At 32.0% G+C, this 20967-nt stretch overlaps 1 protein-coding gene across 3 annotated transcripts in view; it reads left to right on the plus strand.

Moving 5' to 3' along the window:
• The window catches only part of Ccser1 (coiled-coil serine rich protein 1), a 1226082-nt gene that overhangs the window by 485947 nt on the left and 719168 nt on the right, over window positions 1-20967 (plus strand). For all 3 annotated transcript variants that reach the window (XM_063247277.1, XM_063247276.1, XM_063247278.1), the window contains exon 7: window positions 16798-16875. In XM_063247277.1, the coding sequence (XP_063103347.1) occupies window positions 16798-16875 (78 nt within the window). The remainder of the gene's footprint in view (window positions 1-16797; window positions 16876-20967) is intronic.

Raw genomic sequence — 20967 nt, forward strand, 5'->3', positions numbered from 1 at the left:
CTGTGCAACTGTTTAGTGGAATACATGTTCCTTCTGTGTGATGCTGTGAGCAAAAGAAAGAAAAATGGCCTGACCTGAGCATACAGAGTTCATCCACCCCAAATACAGCAGCTGAAAAAGTGGCTTTTGATTGTTAGGATGAGAAGTTGAGTGTATGACAGCATCAGATCTGGTCATCTGTGAACAGAGATATCCAGAAGAGGATGATACATTCCCACCAGACTCAGAATTGCTAGTTTGTTTATTTTATAATTACAGTATTATGATGTCCTCTTTAATATATTAAAAGTGTCATCACATATATCAGTCTTTGAATTTGTGATTTATTTAGATTTAGAAAAGCCCTACCCATTCTATGATAATTGACAAGTGACATTTACATCTACTGTATTTTAATGCTTCCTATATGTTATTTTTATATTAAGTGTTTTAATCTTCCCTAGTTTTTAAATGTAATTTAAGGTTCCAGATTTTTTCCTAGTATCTAAGCAATTTGTAGATCATATCTTACTGTGAAATGAGGTGTGTTTCTCTTTTTCATCTGTAAATGAAAATGGAAATTTAAATTTGAAACAATAAATTTATAACTTCCCACCTTCTCGAGTACTAGTGAAGAGTCAGAGCAGTAACTCTGGACAAAAATTGATAATATATGTGCAGATACTCAGTTATGATAGTATATATTAAAAATAATCATGCATCTGTTTTAAGGAAGATACAGAATTGTATTTGGAAAATTAAAATATAAGAATTTCTACAATTAAGAATCTGAGAAGAAGAAAGACATTTTTGTATGATAGACTTTTATGCATTCATCATAATATGTTGGTACATCCTTAGTTTATGAACTTAACTCCTTCCATGATCCTGGGGAAGATGGCCATCCCTGTATGTCACCTAACACAGGTTTGTGAACAGAAGCAAAATTTTGCCAAATGTGTCTCAGTGTAAACCTCTCTTATTCATAGGCAAAAACATTTATGAACTAGAGTATTACTATATAAGCTGAAAGAAAACATTTGATATGAGAAAAATTTTAAGAATATAATTTAGGAGCTAAGTTTACAAGATAAGTACTTTCACAAAAGAATACTGGGAAAAAGGTACACCAATATTTCTTTTGTATTATCTTGGGATAGTAGCATCTTTCTCTGTCTCTGTCATTCTTTCCTTCCAGCCTGTTTATTTATCTCTTTATCAAGTTTGCACTTTTTGTACCTATTGGCTTGACCTGATGAATTTAAGATACTTTGATCAGGGAATAATTGTATTGAAAACACATTTCTGATTTGTTGCAAGTTCTCAATGTTGTCTGGTTTTTGTGTTGTCAATATAACTAGACCATAATTTGGACTTCTTAAGAAGCAGCTGGATATAGCAATATATTCAGTAACATAAATACACAGAGGAATAATAGACATTTACATCATGGACCAAGTATAAAAAGGTTCAACAACAAATAATTTAAATTCAGCCACAGAGATTAGAAGTCAAGGACAATAATTCTCATTCTGGAAAGAATAATATTTTAAAATAAGAATTCAGCCTCAAATATCAATTATACAGGAACTTGGGGAAAGATGTAGAGAATTTAAGATTCAAATATAGTGAAGTCTTAAAACTTCGACAGATGTTTAGAATTGCAATTTACTAATGTTGAAAAACAAAGCAAGATAAATTATTAAAACTTAGGCATTGTTGATAAAACTAATGCTGCCACCAACAAAAATAAGCTGATTTGAAAAATGTATTACCCATAATGGAGTTTTGCCCTTCTCAATTATGTTGTAGTGTGTCTGGCATGAAGTAATTAAAGTTTTGGTAGTTTTTTTTAACCCAATGAATAAGCTAGTATGACTTTTGTCATTATGGTGACCGTGTAACACTGCTCAAAGCAGAAAGTACTTTGCTTCTCAGAGATTTGTATTACTTTATAAGTTTATCACAGATTCCTTTAGGAGTATCTAATTGTTTCTTCATTAACTTTATAGTAAGCAAAGAATTTTTTTCTATGTAGTATGGTTTCTGAATGATTCTTTTTACTGAAAGGGTAAAATTCAAATAAGTTACCACCCTGAATCCTTGTGTCAAATTTAGTTTTCACTACAAGTAAATAGCTTGACTAAAGTCTGATAAAGTCTCATTCATTTAGCTATTTTTAGCTATCTTTATAGAACTGGCTCATTCTCAGGTAAAGTGATATAATCTAATTTCTGTATTTTTCAAACCAAATACTAGTTTCTGGTTTTTCCTGTGAGATCTACTCTAAACCAATAAGCCAGCTTTCATCCTTGGAGTGAGTAGTCTAGTGGTTCTGACTGTTTTATTCTTGAGTTTAGTCACACCTTTGATTTAGTCACAGAATAATAAAGCAAAAGATGAGTAACTACAATTGTATCACAAGTTAAAGTAGAGGTAACAGTGAATCAGTTACATGTATGGGTATTGTATCTCTCCACTCTCTTGGATTACCAGTAAGCAGAAAGTGTATTTTTACAGCAGTTTCACTTTTTTGTCTGTTATTTAAGAAGATGATGTTGAAAAAGAAGAACTTTTGTGTACCCTACAGAACTATACCAGAAGTCTTTTCAGATAAAAATTACATGGTAGGAGGTGGGAGAATACTATTAAAACATGTGGATATATAAACTGATAGTATCTCTATGCAGAATAATTTGATAGCATTAAATTTACAAGTAAGGGTACATATTACTCAAGTAATTACAAATTCAAAAGAATCTGAATCATAGATAAATGTGCCTGTGTTATAAGATTATGCATGGCGACTCTGCTCAGAAAAGCACAAATGAGAATGTAATTTTACAATGTTCTTAATCGGTAATAACAGCACTGATTATTATGGCAGCAATGTATTATAAGGTGGATGTATTTTCCATTTTAGTTTAGAACTATGGTAATACATACTTAAATTAGAGTTAACATATTTATGTTACCATTTACTTATTATACCTAGTTATTATACCTAGAGATTCATTGTAAAATGTATTCTAATGGTTTAAAAATTAAAAAATTTCTCTTACACACTAATGTGTGCACAAAGAATTTTAGACTATTCAATCATGTTTTATTTCAAAAAAGCGAGCTTATTCCCATAAGACAGATTCATTAATTATGCTTCTGGGGCAGTGTAATTAATGATCTGTCCTATGGAATTATGGCATTCAGTTAATATTAATTGTGCAAACTCACTCTACCAAGGACTTTAAGGGTACCCAAACAAATAGAGCATTTTATAAGACTGGATGTTTCCTACAACATTTCTATATGGAACATGAAAGTATGCAAAACAGCTTAACACTACATTTTTAGAAAGATCTTCAGAGAAGATGCAAGATTCTTTGATAGTAGAGTGGTAAAAGAAGGATCATCCTCTTTTTATGCTTCCCTATAAAATTATGTCAAAATTTATTATTATGAAAGTTATGTGCCCTGATACAAAATCAGAACGTGAGAGAATAATGGCTATCATGCATTATAACCGTAAATCTTGTATACCCTTCTTGTATTAGTAATGAAGAAGTTTTTAAATAAACTTAATTTTTGGATAGTTTTAGATTTGCAGAAAAGTTGCAGTTAGTATAGACAATTCATTTATGTTCCTTACTGCCTCTCTCCTATTGCATTCATACCTCAGCACTTTACATTGCTTAAGGAACCAATATTGGCTTATCAACATTACTAAACTGGACAGTTTGGATTTCACCTGTTTTTACTGATGTGCTTTTGTCATTCCAAAGATCCCATCCCACGTAGGTTTCAACTGGATATCATGTCTTCTTTTTGAAGTGATCTGGGAACATTTCTCAGACTTTCCTTTGTCTTGATGACCTTGACAATACTGAGGACCACTGAGTAATTTTCAAGATATCCCTCAACTTGAGTTGGATATTTTTCTCATGATTAGATTGGAATTTCTAGTTTCAGAAAAGATACAACTACAAAGTATCCCTTTCATCACATTATCAAAGTTACATGCTATCTGCATGATGCTAGTCTATATTACTTGGCTAAAATAGGTTTTTCAGATTTTCCTCCTGTTCATCCTTTCCTCATTTGGAAGCAGTTATAAAAAGCACTAACGGATTTGGGAATAGCTCAGTAGTACTCTGTTAGCGTCAGAAACAATCTACATAAACCATTTGAAATTTTCCTGTAAGAGAATTAGTTTCTTCTTCCCAATTATACATTTTTGTATAGATTCCTGGTTTTTAAATACTTTGAGTTACACTATAACAGTGATTTTGTTTACATTATTACAACTTTGGTATTTGGAGCATTTTTCATGATGGCCTCTTACTCTCATCCTTCAGTTTTTTTAGTGCATCCTCACTGAAAAGCATATGTTGCTCCAGAATCCTCCTGTACTTTCTGTGCTCATCTCTGACAGGGCTCGAAGGGGCCCTTCTTCATTTTTAAAAGAAATAAGGATTTAAACCCTAGATCTTAATAACAAATACTTTACTGAATATAATTAGCACATTTTCTCCTGAATCAGAGGCAGAAATGTAACGTAACTTACATAATATTTTTAATATTTGTAAAATTTCTCTCACTTCTCTCAATTAAAATGTAACTTCTTATTTATGAATTGCTTACAAACATTGAAAACTGAATTTAATTTAAAACATTATGTAGTATTGTTATACAAATAGTTGATTTTGAAGTTTTACATTTAGAACATAAATGATACCAAGACCATTTGTAAATGCATAAGGACAGCGTACTAATCAGTTGCACAACTGGAGCTCCTAGATTATTTGGAAAAAAACTAATAGTTTTATTCACTAAGTAAAAAAGAACAGAATATTGTTTTGTCTGTACTGTTAAAAAGAGTATACATTAGCATTTATCAATAATATGATCATGAAGCACTGGTGAACTCTAAAGAAGATAAACTTGAGAGATTTATACATAAATGGTTGCACCTTGAGTTCATACTCATTATGAGAAGCTGAAACAATATATGAATATATGTATATATAACATAATATGCAACATTGTTATACCCTATTGTTTTTGTATCAGGATCAAACTCACAACTGCATGCTTGCAAGGCAAACACTTAGGCTGCTGAGCTAAATTGTGGCCCTACCCTAATTATTGTATCTTGAAATTTTGTTTTATTTTTCTATTTAAAATAAAATAGATGTGAAAACATAAATAATAATATGAAAGAAAATTTAGGTGACTGTATAATTCTTAAAATGTCAACATTCATTTATGGTCTAGAAGCTGCTTCCACTGTGTTTTAGTCTTTGTCTTTCAGTTTCCTGGATATATTTAATGCCAAAGACTGAGCTGGATGCACTTTGCCTCCTGTCACTTAAACAGTGTCATTTGCTCATGACGTTTGTAGTTTTTTTGTTTGTTTGTTTGTTTTTTTTTAAGTGTTTTTCATTCAGGGAAATCTTTGTAGTTCAAATTGGACTTAAACGTCCAGTGAACACCCAGGCTGGCCTTGAACTCAAAGTGATCCACCTGTCTCAGGCTTCCCAGTGCTGAGCTTATGCCCATCTTAAATTTCTAACCAAATATTTAAGGAATTATTTTTATAACATAAAATGTTTATTTTCCTGAACTGGTACCTAAAATTTAACGGGAGGAACTGCTATTACAATAATAATAAAAATTTTTCTTTTACTCTCTTTACTTAGTTGTGGGAAAAGCAATTATTATAATTTGCAAGGTCACTTGTTCTTTAGATTTTTTAAAGGAGAATAAAAACAACAGAACAAAGCAATTCAAAACAAAACAATGCAAACAACACAAGATTTCAAAGCAAGACAACAGGAAATCAACTGGCTACCATAATGTCTCTTGTTTTCTTCAAAATAGTTGTCCATACCCTCATACACAAGAATTTCAAATAAAATAAAACACTGTAAAACCAATCTTAACAAAAGAATGAAAGGATTATGGACTCAGATAATAGGAAATCAGCAATAGCAGCCATAATGTCTTATTTTCTCCAAAATAGCTGTCCATGCCTTCAAACATAATTGAAATCAAATAATAGAAAATAGACTAAACCAATCAAAACAAAGATAAAAGCATTGTTGGAGTTCAGAACAAGATGATAGGAAATGAACAATGGCTGCCATAATGTCTTGTTTTCTTCAAAATAGCAGTTCATCCAATCACACGTAATAAAATCAGTTGTTGCAAACTCTTTAGGAGAAGTTTTAGGCATGTATAAGCCTATGCACGTACATCTATCCTTTCTGTGTTAAGGGAAATACAAAACAAAACAAAATGAAATACAAGAAAAAGAAGAAACCAAACAGACAAATAATAACAAATCCAAAACAATAACAATATAAGCTTTCAAAACAAGGTGCTAGGAATATAACAAAGTTTGTTATTTTTCATAATTATCTTCAAAACTTACTCAAAATACCAGATTTAGAGATGCAAAATTGATTGAATCCTATGAATGTTAACTGTTTTTGTTCGAAGAACTAACAGAATTAGTGTTACAATTATCTTAACTTTCTTAAGCATATATTTACAAATTTATGTTTTTTTCTTTTCCCTTTCTCTTTTCTCCTTTTCCCTGAGTTATTTTTTCATCTTTGAGCAGTATTTATTAAGGATTTTGTATCTTATATATCTTTTAATTTCCTATACTAAGGAGATAATGCGGTATTTACATATGAGAGTTTTATTTACTTCTGAGTATGGTCTCAAGTGCATCCATTTATCTCCATGTGATCCTTCTATATATGTGAGTACTACTCCATTGTATAAAAATACCACATCTTTTGTATCCATTCCTCAGTCAGTGGGCATTTGGCTATTACAAATTGTGCTGCTATAAGTATGGGTGCACATATATCACTGTGGTATGATGTTTTGAATTCTGAGAATATGCTTAGAAGTGGAATAGCTGTTTCAAATGGGACCGCCAATCCTCCCTCTCCAGGAACCTCCATATTGATTTCCACAGGGGCTGCATCTATACTTCCACCAACAGCACAGAAGGGTTCCTTTTTCCCCATATCCATTCCAGCATTTGTTACTGGTTGTTACCTTGATCCTCGCCATTCTTTCTGGAGTGAGATGGAATCTCAGTGTTGTTGTAATTTGCATTTCTCTAATAACACCAGTGATGCTGCAGAGTTTTTCACATATTTATTTGCCATTTGGATTTCTGCAGCTGAAAAGTGTGTGTTCATCTAAGATGCCCATTTTTGGATTGGGTCTTTGAATTTCAGGGGCCTGATATTTTTTTTTCAAATTCTTTATATGATCTAAATAGAAGTCTAGAGAGACAGTTAAGATTTTTTTCCCAGTACATGGGTTTTATTTTCACTTGGTTATAGATTTCTTTTGACATGCAAAAACTATTTAATAAGACCAGATCCCAGTTGTTGATTCTGGGAAGTATTTCCCACGTGGTTTGATTTTTGTTCATGAACTCTCTACCCCTGTGCCTTCAAGATTTCTGCCTACTTTGTCTTCCAGCACATTTAGTGTTTCTGTTTTAATATTCAGATTTGAGATCCATTTTTACTTTAGTTTACTGCATGGTGATATAAGCACGGGTGTAGTTTTAGTTTTCGCCATAAGGAAAGCCAGTTTTCGCAGCACCACTTATTGAAGAGGCTATCTTTCTTCCAGTGTACATGTTTGTCCCCTTGCTCAAAGATAAGTGGCTGAGTGTGTTTGTAGTTGTAGTTATATCTTGTATCCTATTCCATTTTTGTTTCAGTACCATGCTGAATTTGTCACAGTAGCTTTATAGTAGAGCTTCAAGTCAGGAATTGTGATGCTTCCTGCCTTATCTTTGATATTCTACATCTTTTCAGGTTCCAGATGAGTTTTAGGAATGATTTCTCTAGATTTGTGAGGTATGCTAATGTTATTTTGATTGGAATTGAATTAAATCTGTATAACAATTTTGGGAGAATGCCATTTTCACAACGTTTGTTCTTCCTATCCATGGGCAAAGAATGTCTTTCCATTTTCTGATATCCAGTTCAATTTCATTTTTCAAATACTGTAATTTTCACTGAATCAATCTTTTATTTCCTTTGCTAGATTGATTCCTAAGTATTTCATTTTTTGGATGCTATTTTGAAGGATGTGGTTTCTCTTATTTTTCTCTCAATGAATTTTATTTGTGTACAGGAATGCTATTCAGTTTTGCATGTTGACTTGGTCTCCAGCTTCATTACTGAATTTGGTTGTTACATCTGGAAGTCTTTCCGTGGAGTTTTGGGGGTCTTATATGTAGAGTTTCAGGTTGTCTGCACATAATGATAATTTAGCTTCTTCCTTTCCTATCCTTATTTCTTTTTGTTTTCTTTCTTGTCTGATTGCTCTGACTAAGGTTTCCAAAACTGTATTGAAAAAGAATGGTGATAGTGGACATCCTTGTCGTGTTTCTCATTTTAGAGTGAAAGCTTTCAGTTTTTGACCATATAATATGATGCTGGCTATTGGTTGGTCACAGATGACTTTTATCAGAATTGAGGTAAAGACTACTCCAATTTGTTGTAGGGTTCTTATCATGAACGAGTGCTGGACTTTATCAAAAGGTTTTTTGAAATGACCAAGTGATCCTGACCTTTGGCTCTACTGAAGATTGTTATTGATTTGCATATGTTGAACCATCCCTGCATTCTTGGGATGAGTCCCACTTGGTTAGGGTGCATAATGTTCTTGATGGCTTGTTGCATTCTACTTCCCAATATCTTATTGAGGATTTTTGCATCTGGGATATTGGCCAGTAATTCTCGTTTTTGGTACATTAGGCATATTGGCCGGTAACTCTCTTTTTTGGTTTGGTTGGTCTCTGGTATTGGCATGCGGGTAATACTTGCTTCCAGGAATGAGGGAGAATTGCTTCCTTTTTGATTCTGCTGAAGAGTTTGAGGAGTGTTGGCAAAAAGTCTTCCCTAAATTTGTTGTAGAATTCAGGTGTGAATCCATCAGGACCTGGACTTTTCTTTGTTAGTAAGGTTCTAATTACATTTTCATTTTCATTAATTGAAATTGAGTTATTCAGCAATTTTGTGTCTTCTTGATCCTGCTTTGGTAATTAATGTTTCTAGGAATCTCTTCATTTCTTCTGTGTTATTGAACCTATGAGAATAAAGTTTTTTGAAGTAGGTATTGATGATCTTCTATATTTCCACAGGGTCTGTAGTGATTTTGCCCTTTTCATTCCCTATTGCATGAATTTGAGTTTTTTCTTTCCTTTTTAAAATAAGATTGGCTAGGAGCTTCTCAATTTTATTTATTATTTCAAAGAACTGACCCTTTGATTTGTTAATTGTTTCTATTTTTTTCCTTAATCTCTGTTGCATAAATTTCTGCTCTAATATTTATAGTTTATTCCTTTCTTTTTACTTTGGGCTTGACTTGCTTTTCTCTTTCTGGATGTTTAAGATGTAGCATCAGGTTGTTTATTTCTGTTCGTTCTGTTTTCCTGATGTGGGAATTCACTACAATAAATTTCTCTCACAGGACTGCTTTCATTGCATCTCCCGGGTTCTGGTAGGTTATATTTGTATTTTCGTTTGCTTATAGATATTGTTTAATTTCTTCTTTAATTTCCTCTGTGACTCATTGATTATTCATTATTAATATTCATTTCTCTGTGGAGTATTTGTGGTTTTTTTGTCATTAATTTCCAGTTTCATGTGATATGCATAGGATAATTTTTATTCTTTCACATTTACTTATGCATGTTCTATGAGCTACTATATGGTTTATATTAGAGAATGTCCAATATGAAGCTGAGAAGAATATATATTCTGATGTTGGGTGGAACACTCTGTACACATCTACTAAATCCATTTATTCACAAGTTTGTTTCAGTCTTGTTATTTCTTTGCTGATTTTTTGTCAGGTTGATCTTTCACTATGTGCCAATGGGGTGTTAAGGTCTCCCGTTATAATTGTGTTATTGTTTATTTTTCATTTCTGTTAATTTTTTTTACTTAGCTGGGTGCTCACATATTTATTGTATATATATTGAAGATTGTTATCTCTTCCTTTTGAAATTTTCCCCTAACAAGTGTGTAGTGACCTTCTTTATCTGTTTTGATCATTCTTGGTTTGAAGTTCATATTGCCTGCAAAGAAAATAGCTACCCTTGCCTTTTTAGGGAGGGAGTGGATGGGCGTGTGACTGTTGCATAAAGTATTATTTCCATCCTTTGACATAAAGTTCCTTTTGGATTACAGGGGTTTCTTGTATACAGCAAATAGTTGGATGTTGTTTCTTGATCCATTCTGCCAGTCTGATTCTTTGAGTTGATGAATTGAGGCCATTTAATGGTTGTGATATATTTTGGCTTATTTTTGTCGTGTTACCTTTCTGCTCTTGGTTCTTTACCTTTCCCTTGTGTTTAATTAAACCCTGCTTGGTGTTTTTTTTTTTCCTGTTGTTTTTCTTGAAGTTTAGTTATTTTTATGTCTATGTAGAATATCTTTCAGTATTGTTTGTATGTGTGGTTTGTGGTTTGGTGATCATGACGTTCTTCAGCTGTTTTTGTCATGAAATTATTTTATTTCTCTATTGGGAAGGGTAGTTTTACAGGGTACATCAGTCTGTGTTAGAAGTCATTTTCTTTTAGGATTTGACATACCTTACTCCATACTCTTCTTGACTTGATTGTGTTGAGAAGTCTGCTATGTTTCTGATGGGCTTTCCTTTAAGAGGTGATTTATTTCTTCTCTCAAACAAAGTTTACTGTTCAGTTCCTCTATTGATTTTCTGGAATTTTGATTATTACATATCTGGGTATAGATTTATTTTGGTTATGGCTAATTGGAGTTTGATATACTTGGGGGGGGGTGTGGTTTGCTATGCAGGCCTTCAGCTCATGCCACTCAGTACCTGAAGGCTCCTTTGCTACTTGGAGTCACTGGGCAATGTTCTTTAGTTTTTGTTTTGTTTTGTTTTAACAAACTTCACTCACACATTTTCCTTGTCGACGGTAATATTATATAGTAATTTTGACTTCATTGTTGGTAAAGTAGATGCTAGTTTGGAGTCAGAGTTCTTAAAAGGGTATTTTTGTGTGTGGACTTCTAAGAGATCTAATTCCAACTTCCTGATGAGCCATTCCCAATTTTGTGTACATTCATTGCTACCCTCTGGTAAAATCTAGAAGATCTTAACAGTTACCTTTCATTGTTCTAGTATTACATCCTTTAAGCCTGTTGACATCTGCTTATTTAGTGTGGCAGCCCTTGATCTGCTAAAATGTCACAGTGTTTGCAGATCTCTGTGTTATATTTTATTCTGTTGAGAAACTGGAAAAATTATATTCCCTGCCTTTCTTTTGAAAAATTGTTTAAAACAACCCTTTCTGTTTCTTCTTCTGGCCTCTTTCCTCAAAGTCAAAGATCAGCCAACAGGTTCAATGCTCCTCTTGTTCCTCCTCCTACTTCCTACCTGAAATTTGTCTTCCACTGGACACCTGGCAAGAAGTTCTCCATCGTGCACTGGATGAGAGTTTTGCATGTTGTAAAATTTTCAGTACTTTAGCAGTTTTTTTCCTCTGTTGACATACCTGTGAATAGATAATCTACCCCTTTTCTTGTTTAGTTTGGTTTTTCAGTACTGGAGGTTGAGCCCAACCCTTCACAATATGCGCAATCCCAGCCCCTTTTTATTTTTTTTTATTTTTCTTTTGAGGCAATGTCTTGGTAGGTCACTAAATTTTCCAGGCTGAAATCAAATTATCAGTCCTTCTCCTTCAACCTCCAGAGTGCTATATCATTTATTTATTGTAATTAAATGTGTCTAAGATGTTGATAAATACTGTATTTACGTATAATATGAAAGGTTGAGGAAAATGTGGTTACCTGCCAAAAACACATTAATATGTGAAAATTTGCTAGAAAGTTTAGATTATTAAGGTTAGTATTACTTAATTTTCATTATACATCAAGAAATTGGAAAGCAAGATTCAAATAATAAATCATTAGCTTTGAAGTTGTTTGACTATGATGTGGTAAAGTACAATGTTAGTAGAAAAAGTAATCTTTATGAACGTGAGATAGACCAAGAGCTCTTAAACAGCAAAACTATAAACCATAGACAACACACTGAGAACAAATAGAAAGGAAAACTGAAGCTTTTTGGAATATGCCATTAAAAATATAAATATGTAGACACGAACTGGCTAAAAATATTTGTAATAGACATATATGACAAAGCATTTGTATGTAAGGACCAAAGGATTGTATCATTGCTCAGTGATAAAGAAAAATAGGGGAAATATTTAAGTTTTCCCCTTACAAAGCAAGATATATTCATGGTCAATAGACAAAGAAAATGATGCTGTGTGTCATTAGCCAGCTGGAGATGTGACAGATAAAACATGAAATTCCACATGCCCATACAACAGCTAAAATCACAAAATAATAAAATACTAAAAAGACTAGTATTACAATGCAGATAGAAATGTAAACTGTTACAAAACTTTTAGCAAACAGTTGTCTAAAAAAAGAAAAGTTATCAGTGTCTCCTATCATTAATATTGTATCAAATATACATTTAGCACAAGATCCAAAAATTTCAGTGCTATGTGCTCATCTAGAAAATAAAAATACTGCTCCACAAAATTGCTGTACAGTCAGCAAATGTCATTCATAATTGAACCAAAGTGAAAGCCACACAAATGCCACTCACCTATACATATTTTGTCTTACCATGAAATCATATGGAGCATTTAAAAATCATGGGCTAAGGGCCAGGGGTATAACCCAGTGGCACAGCACCTGCCTGCTAAATATAAAGTCGCAAGATTGTGAGTTTGATCCCCGGTACCAAAAACACAAAACAAGCGAACAAAACCAAAACTAAATAGACTATAAATTTCAAAAATTTCAAAACACAATAAATACACAATAAATTTCAAAAATTATTTTTTCTGGGTGAAAAAAAGCCAAATTCAAGTGAAGCCCTATGTAGATTTTCATTTCAAATTTTCCACATGAAATTTGAGAGAAAAAGAAGAAAAAGCAAACAAATGAAATTTAGTAACAAAAAGGCTCCCTTATATTTCCTGAGGCCAAGATTAGGGTGAATTCAAAGCTACCTAAAGTAACGTTGAGGGGAGATAATAATGTTCTGTATCTTGATTTTCGTGGTGGTTGGGAATGCAAGTATATTCTATAAAACTCTTACAACTACACAGTTTCAATAGTCACATTATACAATAGATATTTTATACATGTATCATTAAAATTGCCAAGATGTTTAGAGCCAAATATTGAGATTTCTGTGTGCTGGTAAGCGCTCAGTTATTGTAAGAATACACCTGAGACAGTGCACTTAAAGGAAGAAACTACATTTTGGCTCATAGATTTAGAAGCTTCAGCCCTGGTCAGTAGGTCCATGCTCTGGGCCTGTGAAGAGGCAGCACATCCTGGGGGGGCAAGTGGTAGAAGAAGTCACACACTTCATGGTAGCGTGGAGTGCAGGAGAGAAGTAGGAAGAGCCAGGGTCCCCCATATCAACTTCAAGGGCACAACCAATTTGACTGGAAGACTCCCAACTAGGCAGTACCTCTTAACGGTTTCACGACTACCCAGTGGCATCACTGATTTGGATCAAGGCTTTAACACATGCCCTTTGGCCAATCAGTAATATAGAAAAATTACATTCTAAAAACAGCAACAACTCCTTGACAGCAGGTGTTCAGTGAAATATGTCAGACACACAAGTTTTTTTTTTTTTTTTTTGTCCTTTTCCTTTTTATCTGTACCAGAGATTGAACTCACGACTGCTTGCTTGCAAGGCAGGTGCTTACGCCACTGAGCTGAATCCCCAGCCCCTAAGACACACAAGTTTAAATATCACACATTTTCTCTTACATGAGGAAGCAAGTGTATAAATAATTGAAAGATAAAAATAAAAAGATAGGAAATAAGAAGCAGAGAGATTTACAAAAGAGATGAGGACCAGGAGGAGGATGGAGTGGGGAGGAAGGTAAGCAAGGGAAATGAATAAAGATGTGTGACGCACATATAGCAACTCCACACAATGCATGTAGTTTTGTTACTGCGAGCACATACAAATAAAATTTCTTACACAAAAAATAGTGAATAGTTTCACCAAAACACATCAAAATAATTCTGTACAAGTATGAAAAGGGTGTTAGAGTCATGGAAATATCTGTGAAAAACTCTAAAAGAAATTACAGTATTTGTGAAATAATACTTTAAGCACAGGAAAATCGTTAAGTTTATATTGTTCATTCTCTTTAGTATTGGAAAGAAGCCGATTTGTTGGATTTACAATGAAAGGTTAAGAATAAGGACTTTTCTAGATTTCAGATAAACCCTTGGTCATATATCAAGAGCATCTAGTGCAGTGTTCAGTGTATAGCAACTCTCTGTTGTGCTATGTGAGAACTGAGGAGATTCGTTCGGTTGAGACACTTGTTTCTTTATGTAAAACATGTTTTTTATTTTCCATTTTGATTTATTTTCACGTTATTGCAAACAAATATTTTCAAACCTATGAAATGTAACAAAAGAAGAAGAAAACATAATTCTAATAAGATATTTCACAAAGAAAACATGAACTAATGTGAGCTTTTAAAAATCTGAAAAGTAACAAAGTATTATATCAATTTATATTTTGATAGATAATTGCATCAATATTTATATTTTTGAAATAAAGGGCATATTAACTAAAGTATGAATTATGACTAAGACACCCAAAAGACTTGCCATGATTTTATCTAAAAGGACAAACATACTGGAATGACATCTAAATTGCAGATCACTGAAAAGCAAATGGGAAAACAATAAGGTGAAAATGAAGATGCTTTCTTTTGATTTTTGTTACATTTTTCTGAAGTGATAATTAAGTGCAGTTTATCAGATGTTGTCATGTGAAATTGATTTGTTTTTTTGAAGCCTTCACCTGAAGATAGTCCAAGAGCAATAGTTAAAGTGTCACACTATAAGATGAATTTGAAAGTTAAAGTCAGAACAGTTTTCTCTGAGAATGTTATTCATAGAATAAATATCAGGAGAGGCAAAGCTTGGAGTCTGTTTTCTAGAGTCCTTAGAATTATACACATTTATTTCTGAGAAATCCTATAAAAAGTTTGCTATGAATCTTGATTTAGAATTTATCACCTTGTGAGAATTCAAAACCTTTTATATACAAAAATGTGATTCAGACTTCACAATTTTTGCCACTGAATGTCACTGCTTCTGAATATGTGGTTTCAAAGAACATGATGCTTTAATAAATTTTGTATGATTTCAATACTTCAGGTAAATGTCTGGTAATTCAACTATGTCCAGACTGTTTCTGTCAGTTGTGTAAGTTTCCATGAGAAATTTCATACTGAGAAAAACAGTTCAATAGTCTTGTTTTCCATTGTACTTTATATTTCTACAAAAAGTTGCCTTCATGTCTTATGTTTGAATAATGCAATAAACTAGGATGAAAGACTTTATTTCTGTGTTGTGTCATAAAATCATATAATCAGGGTAGGTAATTCATATAATTTTCTAGTTTTGATGAAATAATTGGCTAGAATCTCTGGATGTATGTAGAAAATGAAGAAAAATAAACAACTCACCTAAATTATATGGTACATGTGCTTCCGGCTTCCATTAGCAGATTAAAAACGTTACTCATTTTTTACCTGAAAACCTCCTGTGGAGGTTCTAACTTAATGTTCAGACTTACAATAATTTCTAAAATAAAACTGGTATGCAATATATGAAAATCATAGTGAATACTTTGTGAATATAGTTCTTATCCTTGTTTTCTATACACGAAAATCAGAAGTAATCTCATCCTGATGGTTAGCTAAAATGAGTCCATTTAGTTAAATGATTTAAAAATTCAAATATTAGGAAACTCTAGGGCTTTGCAGCTGTTGGAACATCTGCTGGACATCTACAATTGAATATGTTCTTTTTTGGAACTTAAGTCAGCCAAATTTGTCTATTTGTTACCTTATCTTAAGCTTAAATCATTCTTTTAATTTTTACTGCAGTTTTCTCCCTATATTTCTGTGTATCTAGACTTGCAACAAAGCTGAATAATGTAGACATGCATTGTTCTTTAGTGCTTTGTTTCTCTACTGTGAAAGAATTTCCCTGAGAAAATGATTTACAATATAATGAAGTGTCTTCTCTTGTTGCCTATGTTATGAACTTTTGTTTGCTTTTAGTAAAGCATCTTAAAAATGAACTTGTATTCATATATATTATGTGAGAAATTTTAACTGGTTATATTTTTAAAGGATTAGGACACCATTAGCAATATTCAAATCTTTGTATCATGTTTATGTAAATTTAAAAGTGTTTTTGTTTAGCAAGATTTTAAATCTTTTTATAGGTATGGGCATTTTAAAAATTTAATATTTCTTCAGTTTTTCATTGCTTATTAATGTCAGGGATTATTAATAATGGAACAACTAGGTTCAATACTTTAATTTCCTATATAAAAAGTATTTGATATATGTTTGAAAATCAGCTTGAAAGATATTGAAACAGCAACATAAACAATCATTCTAAGTATAGATTAATTTCCAAAGAAAAGGTAAAAATAAAAATTAAACAAAGGTAATATTAAATATCACCCTTATACAGAGAGCAGCCAATGTACTTAGTGAAATGCCCTTAGAATGTGCATAGACCTGACAGTCTAATATCCCAGGCAGTTACTGCTGCGTAAAGAACGACTCATTGTATAATCATGATGTGACTTGTATTCTAAGGTAGGGATAATAGAAGTGGCTGACAAAGGACTCTCTTATATGCAGTTGTGCTTCCTTTTCAGAGTTCAGACATGAGCCCTGCGAGCAGCACCACTTCGCTTCCTGTTAGTCCTCTTGCGGAAGAGCCAGTGCCTTTCAAGGTAAAAACTAAACAAAAAAGCATTAGTTTTTAATATGTGTAGGTTAACAAAGAGTTTATTTGATTTTATTTTAAAGGAAAAAGAAACACAGAAAAATCCAAGATCAAACAAAAAAATCCCAAAACAACAAAAGCACAACAATAAAACAACAGTGTTACAGGATTTTATATCACGATGATAGGAATTTAACAATATTTGTTGTATTGCATATTATTATCTTCAAAATAGTTGCTCAGATTACCAAATACAGGCCAAAAACTATACTCTTTAAGTGAAACACATCAGAATTACATTGTCTGACAAGTGTAAGAAATTGAAAGAACAAAGAGTTTAAACTAGAAAAGTCATTCATGGAGAGTAAGGTGAGAAGTTTTAATTTTAAGGATCTGCTTTTGGATACTCATTTTCTTTTTGCTCATTATCATTGTATTAAAAACCAGAGGTAACGGGTTGAGATACTTGAAAGAATTGTCTTACTTGTGAAATGTAGATGTTTTATTGTAGTAATTTGATCAAATGAACTAGGGTTTTCCCATCATTTTTCTATTAGTAAAGTCATTATTTTAGAATGAATCATACGGCCTTAATCAGCAGTTGTATTTTCATTACAAACACTAATTATCAGTGACATTTTTATTGTAAAATAACAGTCAACATCAGTCATTGAAATATCAACTCATTCTCACATATTTAATAAGTAAATATGCAATTAACTATTTACTTGGTATAACTAGTCCCATTCATCAACAGGAAAGGTTATTTATATTACAAATATAGCATCTCATTTTTCCATTTAAGATTAAATTAGATGTTTCATTTTAAGGCAGAGTTTGAACATCAGCTATTTATATTTGCATCAGGAATGCTGGATATCATTAAGTTTCTTATAAATAAAAGTAATCCGTAAGAGCATGAGAGGAAAAAACTTAAAAAGTTTTTTCACTTATGTGCAGTTGTTTCTATACAGTTTGACTTAAAGTACCCTCAAATGATGCACCTTCTGTTTTTATGACCTTCATGATTGTTGAATTTTGTCACATAATTGTGTTTAACTCCTTTTCTATATAAAGACTATATTTACTTCACTTTGATTTATACCTAATACATTGAGTGCCATGGATATGCCTGTACTCAGTATTTGTATGTTGTTGAAATGAAAATTATGGAAGCTGTCAGTTCCATCAAAAATCTTTTTCTAGTTGCGAATGGTTTATCTGTTTATTGATAGAAATAATTGTTAAAAACACTTCTAGATATCAAAGAACAGTTAAATAATGAACAGCATTTTCATGACATTATTTACTGAGAAATATTTCATTATTTTATAACAAAATAATCTAATACTAAAGTGTCAAAGTTTAATATTACCTGATACTTACATTTTATGATATAAAGCAAAGTTTACAGAAGAAACATCTCTATCAAGAATTTAATAAAATTCTCAAAACATCAGGATAAACTGCATTCTCCTTTTAATGCATCAATGATGAATACAACCCTTAAAGGTTAATGGATATTTAAATAAAGATAAAAAAGTCAAATATATTCCAAAATCTGCTGACATAAAGCTAATAGAAATGTAATTCTAGTTAGATTCTTTAACTGGTATTAGAAATCAATATTGTTTTTGAGTTAATGTATGTAAGTGGTTTTTATAAGCAATTAAAAGTCTTAAGTGCTTGTAATATATAATATTGGTTTTCAGTGGTTAATATACTTGTCATTACCTTAAATTACTTCTTTTGTGAAAAGAATATCATATATATATATATATATATTTTTTTTTTTTTTTGGTCTTTTTCGTTTTTATCGGTACTAGGGATTGAACTCATGACTGCCTGCTTGCAAGGCAGGTGCTTATGCCGCTGAGCTAAATCCCCAGCCCCCATTTATATATTTTTTAACAATTATCATATATAAAATCATCCCAGCAATACTTAAAAATATTTGGAACTTATATTTGGAAATTATAATTTGAAGCTCCAGTATTTCCTTCTTTTATCTTTAGTTTATAAGTTATTATTCTGTAAATAAGTAATATACTCATGTATTTTTATTATCAGAAAATATAAGGAAAATATTTTGAGTTGTACAGCGTGATATAATTTCAAAATACTGTTAAGAAATACTGGAGACATAGAAACCAGTTTTATTTTTATATCCATAATGGGGGGAAAACCTGATGATATAATTTCTATAGGCCTAAAACTTCATTTAAAATTATAAAATTTCAGTAACATTGTAAGTATAAAAACATGTCATTTTTTTATCATTCCCTGTGAATTTAACTTTGTAAGACATAGTGACTGCACAAATCTATCATGGCTGACCCTACTATTGGAATAGCAAAGCCTGTGGAAGATAAACATTGTTGATTAGTTGAGGAACTTGATTTTAAAATACTAGGATAAAAGTATCCTTCCATATTGCTGGTCTATTTTGGACAAACTCATAGAACACTTGAAGAATAATACCTGATTTTGGTCTAAGCTTCTATCGAGATCAGTATTTTTTATGCACCATATTTATTTTATTTTATTTTTAAATAAAATAGGACAATGTATGTGAAGATGGAGAAGGAGATGGGGAGAGACGAGAGCTGCTCTGGACAAGTAGTACAAACTTGCAAGTGAATCTTTCCTGTGCAGCATCTCTAGAATCACATTCAGATTAAATTTATTTCTATCAGTCAGTTTGAAATAACCTCACACACTAATATTTATACTTTTATTCTTGACTTGAATGTTATATGAAAAATTGGTCATTGCAAAGAATCTCTCAATTAAATCTATTAAATTAAAGACAAATAAAACTTGGATTACATTATGGGAGAGATTTTCATTTGGGAAGTAGGTTAAACTTTGAGGTACAAGCATTAATGATGACAATTAAATTTTGTTTAGGACCAGATTATTCTTTTTCCTAGTAAGTTTTGTGTTTCCAACTTTATTAATATTGGAGTCTATTCTCTATCTTAAATGAACTCAAATCTACTCTGAAAGATATTTTAAACCTCCCATACCAATTTATGTTCTGTTGTCTCCACACAATAATTCAGAAGCTTGCTAAACTTTTGTTTACTATTTAAACCACATTTCTGTATGTGGTTTCTGTATGAGTTCTGTATAAGTTTCTCAACTGAAACTCAATTCAATCTTGAGTAGGCAAATGGAAGATTTGAAAACTAGAGCAGAGTTTGTCCATCAGGACAGGACACATATACTCTAGTTCACTTCAGTCATCCCTGTTTACTGTTGTAGGAATATTGTGTATACTGGGCAATGACAGCATTTGAGTGTATCTTCCATATATTATGATACATAATCCCCAGGCCTTTCCATATACAAGCAATCAAATCACATATTTTCCAATCAGTCTATTGATCCTGAGAAATTTAAGGATTCCAAGTTTGGTAATTTCAAAAACATAGATTTAGAAGCAAAAATGGCAAAGTGTACTATGTGTTTTCATGGTGTTCAGTACATATGTGCTGATATGCTGATACATCATTATGGATGCACCAAGGAACTGCCAGTTTTATGTGGAAGGAAATAATGTGACATCGCATATCTACAATACAATCACAAATGTTTGCGATCATTCATTTAAGTAAACAGTGGTGCTTTAACAAAACAGAAAATGAATTAACTATTAGATTTTTATGGTTTTCTGTCAAGTAATATTGAACAGAGTTCTAAGTGTTTTTTGTTTTTCTTTCTTTTTCAAATTTTATATTGGTTATCTAGTTGAATGGGTTCCATTATGACAATTTGTACTTGTATACAATTTGTACACTTGTACAATTTGTACATACATTAACCTTTCTCCCATTACTCCATTGTACCACTCTCCCCCTTAGTTTCATATTTGATTTGAAGTAATTTATTGTACAAAATATAAAAATAATGTATTTTGATCCTGTTCCTTCTCTCATTACCTCCCCTTATGTCCTCTTCCCTTTTTTCTCTTCCTTTTGTCTGCTAATAGTGTCCCTTTTACTTTCTTATAATCGTTTTTTGGAATCCTCATATTAGGGACAGTACGCAGTATTTGACTTTCAGAGTCTGTCTTATTTCACTCAGTGTAATGATT

The sequence above is a fragment of the Cavia porcellus genome, unplaced genomic scaffold (assembly GCF_034190915.1).
Source record: "Cavia porcellus strain 051 isolate PalLab524CR breed Dunkin Hartley unplaced genomic scaffold, mCavPor4.1 scaffold_4, whole genome shotgun sequence".
Classification (NCBI taxonomy): domain Eukaryota; kingdom Metazoa; phylum Chordata; class Mammalia; order Rodentia; family Caviidae; genus Cavia; species Cavia porcellus.